The sequence below is a fragment of the Sorex fumeus genome, unplaced genomic scaffold, assembly GCF_029834395.1.
Source record: "Sorex fumeus unplaced genomic scaffold, SorFum_2.1 ptg000157l, whole genome shotgun sequence".
Taxonomy (NCBI): domain Eukaryota; kingdom Metazoa; phylum Chordata; class Mammalia; order Eulipotyphla; family Soricidae; genus Sorex; species Sorex fumeus.
The window spans coordinates 3,825,821-3,842,783 of NW_026606214.1; the positions used below are offsets into that span (position 1 = coordinate 3,825,821).

The 16,963-nt window shown below is 45.4% G+C and overlaps 1 gene segment (V, D, J or C); it reads right to left on the reverse strand.

Annotated features, from left to right (window-relative positions):
- Positions 1-4,786: 4,786 nt before the first annotated feature.
- Positions 4,787-5,214, reverse strand: LOC130016572 (immunoglobulin heavy variable 1-2-like; the record flags this gene model as incomplete). The annotated part of the segment is given in 2 exon segments: positions 4,787-5,091; positions 5,169-5,214. Coding segments are annotated over 2 exon segments (351 nt in total), but the record flags the coding sequence as incomplete, so codon positions are not given.
- Positions 5,215-16,963: the final 11,749 nt, after the last annotated feature.

Consider the following 16,963-nt stretch of genomic DNA (forward strand, 5'->3'; position numbering starts at 1 on the left):
CGTATCCAGTCAGGGGGACGTTGCCCGGCCACTGCTGTGCTGACCGGGTCTTCGTCATCAGGGGGGTCTGTCCTCTCTCCAAACCGGGTCTGGGCTGAGTTCACACGCACACAGAAACGCTGGCGGCGGGGACCAGGATGCCTCAGAGACCCTCTCAGATGCCCCAGAGTCCCCCTCAGGCACCTGGGGTGCTTCCTTGTGAGGGGAAAAGAGGCGTGGGCTCCCCCTGAGGGCCCTGGTCCCCTCAGTCCGGGACAGGAGACCTTCACCGAGGGCCGTTCTCAGTGGGAGACAAACATATAGGCCCGTCCAGGTGTGGGTTCATGTAGGAGGTTTGTGGGGAGGGTCTCTGGGGTAGGCAGGAGGGTCGTAATTTTTGAAACCTGTTCTCAGGGAATACATTTGTCTTTATTAACTCAGTGTACCTTGGTTGATGTTGATATTCATGAGGAAAAATCTGAGCTGAAGACCTGTCCCAATCTGGGGGAGTTCACGTGGGTGACATAGGGTCCAGTGCTCACCAAGTGAAGAGTATCCAAGCCCATGACGGTGCTTATTTTTGAGCTTGACCCTTGCCCTGTCCCTGAACTCTGAGCAGACAGAGCTTCTCCCCTGAATGAGAGTCCAACCTCTGAAGAGCACAGAATCCACGAGTCCTGACTGAGGGTTTATATCAAAGTTTGGATACCTCCATGACCCATGCTTGAGAGTTAGATTTTCCCTAATAGGAATCATTTCTATCAATAAATTAATCGCATCACCAAGCTCTGTAAGCTTGTAGAACCCCAAGCAGTATTTGAAATTGTCTTTGAACTATTGTCATTATCTTGTTTGTTGTTGTTGTTTAATTCTCCCAATATCAGGTATTTATGATTAGCACAGCGGGTAGGGCGTTTGCCTTGCACGCAGCCAACATGGCCGACCCGAGTTCGATTCCTCCGTCCCTCTCGGAGAGCCCGGCAAGCTACCGAGAGTATTCGATATGCCAGACACAGTAACAACAAAGTCTCCAATGGAGACGTTACTGGGCCCACTCGAGCAAATCGACGATCAACGGGAGGGCATGAAGAGTTAAGCCTGCCATGCACAAAGTCCTTTCCTGAGATAATTTCATTTGTTTTAATTGAATCAGGGAAACCCAGGACCTGAGGTAACATCCACTTACCCTGCTGTGCTTGCTATTGGGCTGCAGCCTTTGTGGGGAGCCTGAGTGCCCCCTGCTGCTCAGTCTCCTTCCATTATTTCAGTGACCAATTGCCTTGGAATATCTGAATTTATGGTGGCTTCTGAAGGGTTGTCACCAGGTCACTCTCTCCTCCTCATTCCTCCGTGGGCCCCACAGCTCACCTCTGCTCTGATCACCCAGAAATCATATCCCTCGCTGCTTCTGGGGCTAAACCCCTGCATAGTTATTAGTTGGGGCAACCCCTCCTGGGGACTCTCTGGGACCTGTAGGGCTGCACGCACTCCCCACACTGCCTCCATCTGCCTCCATTGCGCCCTAACAGGAAACAGGGTCCCACTGTCCATCAACTTTCAGTCAGAGAGCCCAGCTGGTCCAAGCCCTGCAACGCAATCACCATGACCAGGTAGAATAATCCAGATGCGAATATGATGCACTGCCAGGACTGAGTCCAGGTCAGACCCAGATACAGTCTGTCTAAAGTTCGTGCAAGTCAGGATCTGCGGGAACCCATTTCTGCCCAATGCTCACTCACGGTCCAGACAAGGGCTGTCTTGGAGGAAACTGCATATAAAACAGAATTTGCACACCCACAAGAAGGACATCAGGAACCATGAATAGTTAGTGGGTTTCAAATGGTTTAATGTGAAAGTAAAAACCAAATAATTCATCCATGAAAGAATTTCATATGTATTTTAATGTTTTTACTGGGGCTGGAGCTATAGCAAATTGGTAGACATTTGTCTTGCATGCAGCCGACCTGACCTAGGCAGATTTGATTCCTCCATCCCTCTCAGAGAGCACGGCAAGGTACCGAGAGTATCTCACCCACACATCAAAGCCTGGCAAGCTACTCATGACGTATTCAATATGCCAAACACAGTAACAACAAGTCTCACAATGGAGAATTTACTGGGCCCGCTCAAGCAAATTGATGAACAATGGGAGGACAGTGCTACCATGCAGTGCTACTGGAATGATAAACTTTTCCCAGTCATGTCCCATATGATTTTGAACCTGTAAAAATGCTGAATGTAGGTATCCGGCAGATACATTAGCTGATTATACAAAAAACTATCATAATCTCTGACAAGGAAGTTTCTCTAATATAATTATGCAGAGGAGAATTAACTTTGATCCATGACTTTGTGTAGTATTATCAACATTTTCTTTGTAGTAATTAAGGTAGAATTATCCATTGTTACCAGTGTGAAACCTGTATAACAGGACAATAATAATTATGCGATATTTTCCCAATTTTGTAGAGATGTATGGTAGCTGATGCCCCTGGCATAAGTACGGGAGAGATTTCCTTCACAGTAATCACTGCTCAGCATTCCTCTTTGCCAATGGCTGGAGGTGGGTTCTCACTGTGTGTAATTATGGAAATTTCTGTTCTGGCATTTAGTTGCTCTAGACCAGCATTGCGTTATTGACAAAATGCCTCCCAGGGAAATGTGTTCTGCGTTCAGAAATAAGTAAGAACTTTAGGATAATGGGGCCAATGGTTGTTGCTTTAAGAAATTGGGAATTCTCAGGTGACATCTGAGATTGGCACCATGTACAGAGGAATGAGGGTAGAACTGAGGCACTGTACTATAATAAGCAGCAACATAATACCCACGGACCCACCTATGAGTCCGTTCTTGGCCACAGGCAAGAAAAAGCATCAGGCGCTATCATAAAAGCTTCATTTCTGGACTTGATCCCCTGAGAATGTGCCTCTGGCCATTATAGATTTGTGTTGGCACACATGTTCTCGAAGCTGGCCCTCAGTTAGGGTCTTTGCCTTCTTGATCCTCCTTGGCCTCTGTTGGAGAAGATTTCTGCCCATATTTGGAACAAAACTCCAATGGGGTTATCTAATCATCAGTGGGGCTTTGGGCAGGCAATTTCCTCCTCTCGGGGGAGGAAAACAAGGGTGATAGCTGGTGGGCTCCGAGCACACTCCCTGATTCATAAATTCTTAATTCACCCCTACTAGTGTAATTTGAGGTTATTTTAAAGGAAAAATTGAGCTATTGGGACTGCATAATAAGAAACTTCTACTACTTCTACTGCCTCCAGATGTCTGGGAAGACTGGGCAAACATGTATGTGGCAGGCATCCCATGGCCTCTATCATGTCTGAATGGACACATCATGGACACTACTGGAAGATGCGCTTAGTTCTCCAAGTACCAATTCTCTAGTTTTTAATTCATGGGTTTTGTCAAACTCTTTTTCTCTAGGATCTTAAAACTATGCTCATTGTTAATTGTAAGTGTTCACGTATTTCTCCCCGGGTGTCTGTTCTCTCTGCCTACAAATACTAAGTAGAGTTGTTTGGTTATTCCTTTTACCTCTCAAAAATACTTCCAAATCTATCTCAGTAAATGGCATTTATTTCCAGGAATTTTATGGCAGATGAATTAAGGAGTCGCACCCCTTCAGCTAGAGGTGCTGAGTATTGCCAACAGGATCCTCTGAACCTTGCTTAGGAAACGCTGCTGCTGTCACTTAGGGATCAGCCCTCCAAACCCATCCCCCTTGTGTCTCTGCACTCTCCAAGTGAAGTATCTCCTCAGCACGGGAATGACGCCTCCAAGGTGAGGGGTCACAGAGACAGAGGGAGAGGCACACACGGTTCACTTTACTGCATCGTGGTCACAGAGGAAAGTCACAGCGAGGGTGGGATAGGACACAGACACACTCTCATTACCCAACATCACCTGATCCTGGACTTCTGACTTGGCACTATCCTAGTGTCACCTTCTCCACTCTCCATGTCTAATTGCAGGATTCCAGCTCAGGGATATGGAGATGCATATATGCACATGGGGCAGGGTCAGAAGGGGTCCCCCAACACCTGGATTCCATCTCAGAGAAAATAATTTTCTGCTGGCCCACAGCAGGTGAATACGTACATATTTAGAAGCTGGGATGTTTTCTACTTTTACACATTAGTCCCAGGTATGTCCATGTCTTCAGGGACAAATCACAGAAAGAAGGTCAGGAAATGAGGGGTAGACAGGTACAGACTCTGATCCTCCCCACACCTGGTGTCCTGTGTCCCCAAGTCCTGCCAAGTGCCACGTGTGTAATGCTGAGAAGTGAAAATGATGCCCCAAAATTGTAGAATAATCAAGGATTTTCCTGAGATTGGAGCTATGGTCCCAAACCTGCAATGGTCCCAGCACACACTGACATGTGTTAGCTCCTGTGGTAACTGAAACACAAGGAGCTCAGCCATACAGAAAACAGAATGAATGACTGTTCCAGAGAAAACAGTGCTTGGGCCTGGAGAGCCCCCAGCACATACTTACAAGTGGTTCTTCCACTAGCTCTGGGAAGCACCAATGTACAATCCAAGAAGAATATATGAGTGATTGCAAGTGTTCTAAGAGAAGCCATTTTCCTCCTGGTTGCTGCTGAAGGACAGAGAGAGATACTGAGCCTTTCCCTCAGATGGAGCCTGGCCCTGTGAGCCCTATTCCGTGTCTCAGACACTGACTCTCTGAGGAGGAAGTCAGGAGGATCAGCGTCCCTGTCATCTCCTCACCCAGAACAGCTGCTTCCCCCTCAGTTTTCTGACACACTCACGATGTGGTTGTCACACTGTGTCTCTTGCACAGTAATACATGGCTGTGTCCTCAGTGCTCAGCCTGCTCAGTTCCATGTAGGCTGTGTCCTTGGACTTGTCAACAGTGAGTGTGAGTCTGCCCTGAAACTTCTGTGCGTAGTTTGTACCACCAGAGTTAGGGTATATTTCTCCCATCCACTCGAGCCCTTGTCCCGGGGCCTGCCGCACCCATTGCATCCAGTAGCTGGTGAAAGTGTATCCAGATGCCTTGCAGGAGATCTTCACTGATGTCCCAGGTTTTCCCACCTCAGCCCCCGACTGCACCAGCTGTACCTGGGAGTTCACACCTGTGGAAAGCAGACAGGAGTGGGTAGACTCCACTTGACTGCCCCATTCCCTCAGCCCAAGGCATGGGGACACTTACCTGCAGCCACTGTCACCAGGAAGAGAATTCTCCAGGTCCAGTTCATGGTGAGGACCGTGCACTCGGGGGCTTCTGAAGGTGTGGGTGTGCCTGCTGTGTGAGGTTGTCAGGACACAGACACATCTGTATTTAACTCGGTGTCCTTCGTCAAATTTGCATATTCATGAGGAGGTAGAATTCATAGCTGAAGGCCTGCTCCAATCTGTGAAGGGCTGGTGGATGCCACTGGGTCCATCTTCAAGGGGAAGGAAGAGGTCCACGTTCTGACCCTTGTTTGAGGAGATGAGACCCTGCTCTGTCCCAGAACACTGTGCACACAGAGATCCTCCTCCGGAGGCCAAGTCCTTTTCAAGCCCTTTCACTCAGGCCCTCACACATCAGTATGGCCTGGAGACATCTGGACACATCTGGGCTTGAGGTTATTTCTGGGATTCTTGAACTTCCTAATGGATACTACAGTGAGACTACAAAACCAACCTAATGCTCCATTGGTTTCTATTGGAGATAGTAGGAAGACAAGAAACACCACCTGCATACAGGTTTTACTGCTTATCAATTAATAAGTGTTCCTCCCTAAATGATAAATGTGCACAATTTAACCTCTGTCTCCTATACTTATTTTAATTTTGTTTTTCTTGAGAAAGCAAAAGTTAGTTTTAAGAAAATAGGAAATCCATTTTGAGACAATTTCTGCCTCTCAGCCCTCATTTCTCCCATCTCTGCACCCCTTCTAACCTGCAACTCTGCTCTTGGGACTTGGTACCCCCTGCAGCCCGGTCCCCCACCCCCCTGCAGCGAGAGCCTCTGGACTCTCAGTGGCTTTCACCTCTTGGTGTCTCTAACACAGCATTGAATCCTGGGACTTCACTTCAGAAGCCTTGTTCATAAGTCATATTCTTTTATGGGCCTTTTGTTTGGTTTGGAGCCGCACCTGGGAAATCTGAGGGCTTATTCCTGGCTCTGTGTTCAAGAATCGCTCAAGTAGATGCGTCCTAGGAAAATATAGGCAAATCAAGTTGTTATATATATGAAAATAAAAAGGTGATACTGAGGGTTCTTTGCTCATATTATGTAAAAATAATACAATAAACACTTATTCACTAATTAAAAATAGTAAAAACCATCTAAATAAAAGAGAATCTAAGTCTTTAAGTAAAGACTTTAATACAAACAAAATATATTAAATTTGTTAAATTTGTAAATACCAGCATGAGTCTAACACAGCCGCCAAAAAGTTTATTATATAACTGAATTAGTAGAACAAATTAAGTAAATTAGAAATGAATAGGATACAATTAATAAAGTTTATGGCACATATGACTTGAACTCTGACTTTCAGTGATACAGAATTTAAATTTTTTAAAAAAATTTTACTTAGAGAAATGCAAGGGGAGAGAAAGAAAGAATCATGAGAGCACATGGGCTTCTTCAAATATGAAAAAATCCTTGAGTTCTGATTTCTGGTTAGACATCTTAGAAGTCTGGAAAACATCTTTACACCCACACAAGTGAAAACCTGAACAAATGAAATGCCGAGATTCACTATCTGTCTCTCTGTGAATAATAGGAAAGGAGAGAGGGGGTGAAGTAAAATGGTATTATCTAAAGGAATTTACTTAGGGAAATTCAAGGAGGGGCAGAGAGATAGAGAGCGGGAGATGGCACAGGATTGACTTAGGCAACCCACACACAGAATGTTGTCATAATCATGTGAGCCATACTTCTCCTTTATGATCCCTAGGATCCTATACATGTTCTCCCTCCCTCCCTCCCTTCCTCCCTCCCTCCCTCTCTCTTTTTCTTTCCCCCCCTCACTCTCTGAGATCTATGAATTGCAATACAGACACTGAAAGGTTATCATGTATATCCCTTTCCCTACTTTCAATCCTCAGTTCTTGTACAGAGTGACCATATTTAACTATTTCTGTCATTCTGATCCTTTTCTTTCCTTCGCCACCGCTCCCCCCCACATACACACACACTTGGAGTAAGCTTCCAACTATTGATCAGTCCAGCTCCTGTGTTTCCTGGCAGAGAATATTAATCTCATACACAATTTTAAGTCCCACAGAAGAGGCCTTTACTCTATATTTGTACTGTTCCATCTGACTTATTTCACAGCCTGATACTCTGCATGTCCCTCCAATTACAAGTGAATTTTATTATTTCATTTTTGCTGGTGGCCGCATAGCATTCCATTGTGTAGATGTACTATATTCCATGGAATCATCTGTTCTCAGACACTCGACTTGTTTCAAAACTGGTGAACACAATATTGTGATGCAGTAAATATGGGCTTGAAAATATTTACAAATGAGTGTTTTGGATCCTTTGAAGTCAATCCAAAGAATGGAATTTCTGGGTCATATGGAAGCTCAATTCCTAGTTTGTTGGGCAGTATTCAATTTTTTTCAGGATTCAGTCCCCTGCTATTCCCACCAGCAGAGAATGAGGAATGCATTTCTCCTACATCTATGCCAACACAGAATGTTTTGATTCTTTGAGATTTGTACTGTTCTCCCTGGTATGAGGCGATATCTCATAATTTGCATTTCTCTGATAAGTGACAGGGAGAATTCGTTTATAAAGTTCTCTGCATGAGAGTCTACTTTAACGATGTATCTATATAAAATCCCCATTTTAGATGGGGTATATTTTTTCTTGTTAATTTTCTCAAGTGTGCCATATCTGTTTTAAGAATCCTACATGAGATTTGGTGGTCAGATATTTTCCTCAGTTATTTGGTTGTATCTTTATTCTAGTCATCATTTAATTTACATTAATTGGGCCATGTAAAACAGAAACACTGACAACAAAATGCATGAAAAGGGTAAAACCTTTGGTTCCACATTCACTTAATCACTTAACTTCCCGTTAGTCGTCGATTTGCTCGAGCGGGCGCCAGTAATGTCTCCATTTGTCCCTGTCGCGTGCTAGTGTAGCCCAATGGCATCTGTTCGCTCCGGGAACATGAAGGGACTCAAACTGATCGTTCATGACCTTGACGAAGAAGTCTGACCATCTGGTAGGTGGGCGGCCACGCGGTCTTTTGACATCCCGTGGAATCCAATCAGTAACAGCTCTAGTGCAACGGTCGTCTTTAAATCTCATTATGTGACCAGCCCATCTGATTTTCGACACCTTGACAAATGAGACAGCATCCCTGATCCTTGATCGTCGACGGATGTCAGAACTCCGGATTCGTTCTCTCATTTGAGTGAAACGTGATATTCCAAGCATAGCTCTTTCTATTCTTCTTTGGGAGACCTGAATGGCGTTCTCATCTTGTTTGCGTAGGACCCAGGTCTCTGAGCCATATGTTAATGCAGGAAGAACAGTGGAATCAAAGAGATGTGCCCAGTGCTGGAGGTTCTTCGTCCTCTTAGCTATTTCTTCGACGTTCTTGAAGGCATTCCAAGCCACTCTCTTCTTCCTGCGCAGCTCGGGTGCCAGGTCATTTCTCATGTTGACCTCTCGACCTAGGTACACATAGCTGTTGCATTCGGAGATGGTCGTTCCATTGAGAGTGAATGGGGCATCAGGAACAAAGCTGTTTCTCATAAACATTGTCTTCGTAAGATCCAGCTGTAGTCCTACCTTTCCACACTCACGGTCAAAGTCCGCCAGCATTTGTGCCGCTTGGCTGATGTTTGGTGTTATTAAAACAATGTCATCAGCAAAGCAGAGGTGGTGTAGTTGCCGACCATCTATCTTCACTCGCATTCCTTCCCATTCCAGTCATCGCATGATGTTCTCGAAAGTGGCACTGAAGGGTTTCGGTGAAATGGTATCACCGTGCCGCACCCCTCTCTTGACATCAACGATCACTTCTTTGTAGAATGGTGAGATCCTGGTAGTGAATCCACAATACAGCTCATGGAGGATCCTGATGTATTGGGCTTGAATGCCCTGATTGGGTAGGGCTTCAATGACCGCTTCCGCCTCAACAGAATCAAAGGCCTTCTTTAAATCAATGAACGTTAAACAGAGCGGCATCTTGAACTCCCGAGAAACCTCAATGAGCTTGGTTAACGTGTGGATATGGTCGATGGTGCTGAATCCTTTGCGGAACCCTGCTTGTTCGCATGGTTGTCCTTCATCTAGTGTTCTGCCAATCCTATTTAGGATGAGTCGAGTGAACAACTTGTAGGTGACAGACAATAGGCAGATCGGGCGATAGTTGCCAATGTCATGGATGTCTCCCTTCTCGAACAGTAGTACGGTCCTGCTGGTTTTCCATTGGGATGGAACCTTGCATTCAGACAGGTAGCGAGTGAAGAGCCGAGCCAGTGTATTGATGACTACTGACAGCAGGTTCTTCAGGTGTTCAGGTCTGACCTTGTCTGGGCCGGGTGCTGTTTGTTTCTTTACCGACGAAATGGCGTTTTGGATTTCGGAAGGGAGAACATTGGGATCGACATATCTATCCTGTGGAATTTGGTATGTCGGCAAGTGGACATGGCTATCGAAGAGATTTGAGTAGAAATCATGGATAATCTTCTCCATTGCCGTTCTGGAGGATGTGATGGATCCATCAGGACGTCGGAGGGCAGTCATCTTGGTCTTACAGTTGGCGAAGGACAGGCAGGTGTTACGAATACTTTTCCCGGCTTCTACCGCATCTACCAGTACTTCTGCTCTTCTCTCTTTGAGGTCTTCCTTGATCACATCTCTGCACTGCTTTGTGAGCTCGGACGTTAGCTTGCGGTTGCCTGAGGCATGCGCCAAACCACGCTGGCGAATTAGCTCAAGACTTTTCGAAGATCGGCGATTTTTTGTGGCTATCTCTCTCTTGGCGTTCCTTGCACATTCATGGAGGTGCTGAACCAATCGATCGTATTCCTCGTCAATGTTGTCAACAATGGCATCTTCCCATGTTGCTGCAATAGTACCAAAGAGTTCCCAGTTGGTGGTCATTCTGGGAGTTCTCTTTTTGAACTTTGCAGCCCTTTCTCCCCGCTCTGTGAAGTAGAATTTTGCACGAAGGAGACGGTGGTCCGATCCCGTTCGAAATTTTCAGACAACAGCGACATCAGTCAGGCAAAACCGTCGATTGAATATGATGTGGTCTATTTCGTTGTGGAATCATCCACTGGGAGACTCCCATGTCCATCGTTTAGATTCTGCCTTCTGGAACTGTGAGTTACCATGAATGGTCTTCGTCGACATGATGAACTCGGACAGTCTCTTACCCTGTTCGTTCCATTCTAGGCCATGGGTCCCGATGTAAAGTTCTTCAGCTGATCTTCTCGGTCCTATCTTGGCATTAAAATCACCCACAATGACAGTACTTCCACTACCCAGCCGTCGCCACACTCCAGGATGCTTTTCGGACCCGCGCGGCCGCAATAAGACACTGAATACCCATCTTCCGGAATTGTCGTACCATATTTGATAGGGTTCAAATATGGTAACACCTACAAGGGTGATTAGAAGTCGCCCCAAAATCCTCTATCCCTCTTGGAAAGACTGGCAAGCTACCGAGAGTATTCCGCCCGCACGGAAGAGTCTGGCAAGCTATCCGCTGTGTATTCGATATGCCAAAACCAGTAACTACAACTGGTCTCATTCACCTGACCCTGAAGGCTTCACCGACATGGCAGCACTGAGAAGGATGAGAAAGGAGAGTCCGACAAAATCTCAAGGCCGACATAGGCTGCCACAACGAAGGAAGACAAAAATGATCGTCTGTACTTTCAATGCACGTACGCTAGCATCAGATGCATCCATCGAGGACCTGATGGTACAAGCGCAAATGATCAAGTACGACATCGTTGGTCTGACTGAGACAAGAAGGCACGAATCTCACCATGCCGTTTTCGACACTGGAGAAGAATTATTCCTCGGAACATGCAATAAAAGAGGTGTTGGAGGTATCGGTGTCCTTGTCAACACAAACTTGGCCAAGAGCATTGATTCATTCGAATGCCTAATGAACCGAATAGGACGTTTACATTTGAATAGATGTGGCTCACTGCCTGCAGTTTCTATCTTCGTTGTCTACGCACCAACATCTCATTATGATGAAAGAGAAATCGAGAAGTTCTACATGGAGCTAGAGAAGTTCTATAAAGAAGACCACTCCTTCTACAAGATCATTGTCGGTGATTTTAATGCCAAGATAGGTTCCACATTGATCCCCAAATAATTAGGTTACGTAAGGGAAACTGAAACAGGAAGGCAGAGACCATGTATTTTAACTCAGCCGAGACTAACTGCTTGTTGGGAAAAAAGATGCTTGTCATGGGCTGACACAATCACAAACACAAATTCACCTTTATTATTGGGGGCACAAACTGCCTAGAGAGTTGGTGAGTCCTCAGGTGGAATTGTGATCAATGTGGGTGGATCATTGCAGGTCCAGATTCAGGACACATCTCACTTGTGTTCAGAGCTCAGGGCCTCATTCAGCCTCTGTGCACACAGCAATGTCCTAGGATGTGGTTCCTCCTTTCACAAGCACAAGGCAAAACAAAATCGACTCTAGACTCACTCCCCACTGCCTTCTCATAGAGACACCAGGGCTCAGAGCTTCATCCTCAGACTAAGATGAGCCTCTGGTACTTTATGTGTATCCTGGAAAGCCAAAAGTATCAACTAGTGGAGGTGATCCTAGTGGTGTTCATGACAGCACCAAGTACAGTAGCGAAGATGCACACACAACACACAACCGCAGGGCTCAGTTCTGTCTGTGCTTCCTCAATCAGCCATGGAGCCCGTTCTTTCTCTCCTTCAGTTCTGTTTGAGGGACATTGATCACTGTTTCCTTCCTTCTCTCACTGATATTCCTGAATCTCCCTGTCAGTATATTTTCAGGTCAGAAAGCACTGAGAGGATTGTTGCTCTGCACACACCCACTGAGCATTTGATGTTCCGATGTTCTTACCTGGATTCAGTCCACATCCCATTAAACAATAGAATCATATTTTCATTGTTCCTGATGCTCTGTAGTAGCTAAGGGTATAAATGCCCGGTAGTGTGGTGGGCATGGATTGAGTGTAGTACCTCACTCTATTCAGCTAGGGCTGTGACTTTAGTAACTTCTGGCAGCCACAACGCCTGTGGTGTTTTCTCTATGGGACTGGGAGGGTCAGAGGTCGGGTGGCAGGAATAACTGTGGGTTCTGGTGCAGATGGTTCTCATTGAGACCTGTGACATCCCTTGGGGAACAGGCTTTCAATAATATCATGAAGCAAGAGAAATTAACCAGTGATTTTCAGGAATATAAACTCTCAGAACAACAGTGTCGAATTGAGAGCCCCGAATAAATCCTTAGATGTTTTACAGTGAATCTTTGGGAAAGGATTCCATCCTATGGAGTGATGCAAGGAAAATCTTTTCAACAAATGGTGTTAGTAAAACAGCACCACATATTAAAAAAAACAATAGAAGATAGACTTGAATCCATATCTCACATCAGATACGGAATTTAATGAAATGTAAGCTTATGGTGACAGCAGAATCCTTAAAACACACAGAGGAAAAGCTTGGCCGGTCTCTTCATGACACTAACCTTTGAAGGCTCATCTATAGTTGCGCTCCATTGGCAAAGAGATGTCAAACTAAAATCAATATATTGTACTAAATCAATTAAAAGATTTTACTGGCAATGCAACTTGACATTAAAATTAAATTACCCTACTGAATGAGAGAAAACATGTACCCACCAAACATCATATCTAAACTAATATCTAAGATATTCATAGCACTTACAAAGCTCAACGTCAAAACCAATCACCCATCAGAAAATGGTGTGGGAAATAAACAGATTCTTTCCTAAAACAACATTCATATGGGCTTCAGGCATATAAAAAGTTGTTTATCAACATTAAAGATGTGAGATATGTTGATATGAAGCACAATGAAGACCGTATCTCCCCAGTGAGTATAGCTTACATAAAAATATTGGAAACAACCAGTATCAGAAGGTTGCCAAAGGGAACAATGCATCTGTGTTTGTGGGAACATATCTAAGGAAAACACTATGAGATTTCTCTAAAGAGTGAAAACAGAATTTCCAAATTACAAGTGATTCTATATTTGGTAACTTCACCCAAGCATGAAAACTGGAGAAAATACATGTAAACATATGTCGGTTGTAGAATTTAGAAAAGTTGTCAGGGCTTGGCAACAATCCGAATGCTTAATGAGTTTCACGGATAAGTATCTGTGAAGCATACACACAATGGGTGCAGGTATAAGAAACAACAAAATACCAGTGTTTTCTGAACCATGACTCGAACTAGACTTAATCACTCAACTTCCTGTTACTCGTCGATTTGCTCGAGCAGGCGCAAAAAACGTCTTCATTTGTCCCTGTCGCGGGCTAGTGTAGCCCAATGTCATCTGTTTGCTCTGGGAATATGAAGAGCCTCAAACCGATCGTTCCTGATCTTGATGAACAAGTCTGACCATCTCATAGGTGGGCAGCCACGCGGTCTTTTGACATCCCGTGGATTCCAGTCGGTAACAGCTCTAGTCCAGCAGTCATCTTTAAATCTCATTACGTGACCTGCCCAACTGATTTTTGACACCTAGGCAAACGAGACAACGATCCTTACTCTTGATCGTCGACGGAAGTTGGAACTCCGGATTCTTTCTCTCATTTGAGAGAAATGTGATATTCCAAGAAAAGCTCTTTCAATTCTTCTTTGGGAGACCTGAATAGCGTTCTCATCATGTTTGCGTAGGGCCCAGGTCTCTGAGGCATATATTAATGCAGGAAGAACAGTGTAATCAAAGAGATGTGCCCAGAGCCGAAGGATCTTCGTCCTCTTAGCTATTTCTTCGACGTTCTTGAAGGCGTTCCAAGCTGCTCTCTTCCGCCTGCGTAGCTTGGGTGCCAGGTCATTTGTCATGTTGACTTCTTGACCTAGGTACACATAGCTGTTGCATTCAGAGATGGTCGTTCCGTTGAGAGAGAATGGGGAATCAAGAACGAGGCTGTTTCTCATAAACATGTCTTCATAAGATTCAGCTGTAGTCCTACCTGTCCACACTCATGGTCAAAGTCGGCCAGCATTTGTGCCGCTTGGCTGATGTTTGGTGTTATTAAAACAATGTCATCAGCAAAGCAGAGGTGGTGTAGTTGCCGACCATCTATCTTCACTCCCATTCCTTCCCATTACAGTCGTCACATGATGTTCTCGAAAGTGGCACTGAAGGGTTTCGGTGAAATGGTATCACCCTGCAGAACCCCTCTCTTGACATCAATGATTACTTCTTTGTAGAATGGTGAGATCCTGGTAGTGAATCTGCAATACAGCTCACGGAGGATCTTGATGTATTGGGCTTGAATGCCCTGATTGTCTAGGGCTTCAATGACCACTTCCGTCTCAACAGAATCAAAGGCCTTCTTTAAATCAATGAACGTTAAACACAGCGGCATCTTGAACTCCCGAGAAACCTCAATGAGCTTGGTTATCCTGTGGATACGGTCAATGGTGCTGAATCCTTTGCTGAATCCGGCTTGCTTGCATGGTTGTCCTTAATCTACTGTTCTGCCAATCCTATTTATGATGACTCGAGTGAACAACTTGTAGATGACAGACAATAGGCAGATCGGGCGATAGTTGTCAATGTCATGGATGTCTCCCTTCTTGAACAGTAGTACTGTCCTGCTGGTTTTCCATTGGGAAAGAACCTTGCATTCAGACACGTAGTGTGTGAAGAACTGAGCCAGTGTATTGATGAGTACTGGCGGCAGGTTCTTCAGGTGTTCAGGTCTGACCTTCTCTGGGCCAGGTGCTCTTCGTTTCTTTACTGACAAAATGGCTTGTCGGATTTCGGAAGGGAGAATGTTAGGAACGACATATCCATCTTGTGGAATTTGAAATGTCAGCAAGTGGACATGGCTATTGAAGAGATTTGAGTAGAAGTCATGGATAATCTTCTCCATTGCCCTTTTGGAGGATGTGTTGGATCCATCAGGACGTCGGAGGGCAGTCATCTTGGTCTTGTAGTTGGCGAAGGACAGGGAAGCGTTAGGAATACTTTCCCAGCTTCGGCCACATCTGCCAGCACTTCTGCTCTTCTCTCTTTGAGGTCTTCCTTGATGGAATCTCTACACTGCTTTGCAAGCTCGGACATTAGCTTGTGGTTACCTGAGGCATGCGCCAAACCACGCTGGTGAATAAGCTCAAGAGTATTAGAAGACAGGCTTTTTTTGTTGCTATCTCTCTCTTGGCAGTCCTCGCACATTCATGGAGGTGCTGAACCAGTCGATCGTATTCCTCATCAATGTTGTCAACAATGCCATCTTCCCATGTTGCTGTAATAGTGCCAAAGAGCTCCCAATTGGTGGTCGTTCTGGGAGTTCTCTTTTTGAACTTTGCAGCCCTTTCTCCCGGCTCTGTGAAGTAGAATTTTGCTCGAAGGAGACGGTGGTCCGATCCCGTTCAGAATTTTGGGACAACAGCGACATCGGTCAGGCAAAACCGTCGATTGAATATGATGTGTTCTATTTCGTTGTGGAATAGTCCACCGGAAGACTCCAATGTCCAACGTTTAGATTCTGCCTTCTGGAACTGTGAGTTACCATGGATGGTCTTGGTCGACATGATGAACTCTGACAGTCTCTCACCCTGTTCGTTCCGTTCTAGGCCATGGGTCCCGATGTGAAGTTCTTCAGCTGATCTTCTTGGTCCTATCTTGACATTAAAATCACCCACAATGATCTTGTAGAAGGTGTGGTCTTCTTTATAGAACTTCTCCAGCTCTATGTAGAACTTCTCAATTTCTCTTTAATCATAATGAGATGTTGGTGTGTAGACAACGAAGATTGAAACTGCAGGCATTGAGCCACATCTATTCAAATGTAAACGTCCAATTTGGGTTGTTAGGCATTCGAATAAATCAATGTTCATGGTCAAGTTTGTGTTGACAAGTACACCGACACCTCCAACACCTCTTTTATCGCATGTTCCGAGGAAAAATTCTTCTCCAGTGTCAAAAACGGCATGGTGAGATTCATGCCTTCTTGTCTTGGTCAGACCAATGATGTCGTACTTGATCATTCGTGCTTGTACCATCAGGAACTCGATGGATGTATCTGATGCTAGCGTAGGTGCATTGAAAGTACAGACGATCATTTTTGTCTTCCTTTGTTGTGGCAGCCTATGTCGGCCTTGAGATTTTGTCGGCCTCTCCTTTCTCATCCTTCTCAGTGCTGCCATGTCGGTGAAGCCTTCAGGGTCAGTTGTAGTTACTGGTTTTGGCATATCGAATACACAATGGATAGCTTGCCAGGCTCTGCCGTGCAGGCGGAATATTCTCAGTAGCTTGCCAGTCTTTCCGAGAGTGATAGAGGCTTCTGGGGCTACCTGTAATCGCCCTCGTAGGTGTTACCATATTTGAACCCTATCAAATATGGTACGACAATTCCGGAAGATGGGTATTTAGTGTCTTGTGATGTGTCACGCTTCGCAGCCGCGCGGGTCCGGAAAGCGTCCTGGAGTGTGGCGGCGGCTAGGTAGTGAGGTAGTGTCCATAGTGTCTGCCAGTGGGGTGTTTATCTGGTCCCAGTAGGGGTAGGGTGGGTCTTCTGTGCACAATCTGATCCCTGGGTGGTTGGTGGAAGCAGACAGGGCAGGGTAGGGTGGGGCTCATGATTAGAATCCCTTTGTCACCTGTGGTTGGTGGGAGCAAGCAGAGAATCTCTGTGTCTGGGTCCGCCGAGCCTGGAGTCCAAGGTCTCAGAGAGTTCTGCTTATCATTTTCTGTGGATCTTCAGTCATGAGTGAGTCTCGACACTAACTGCCACGCAGGTCCGGAAAGCGTCCTGGAGTGTGGCGGCG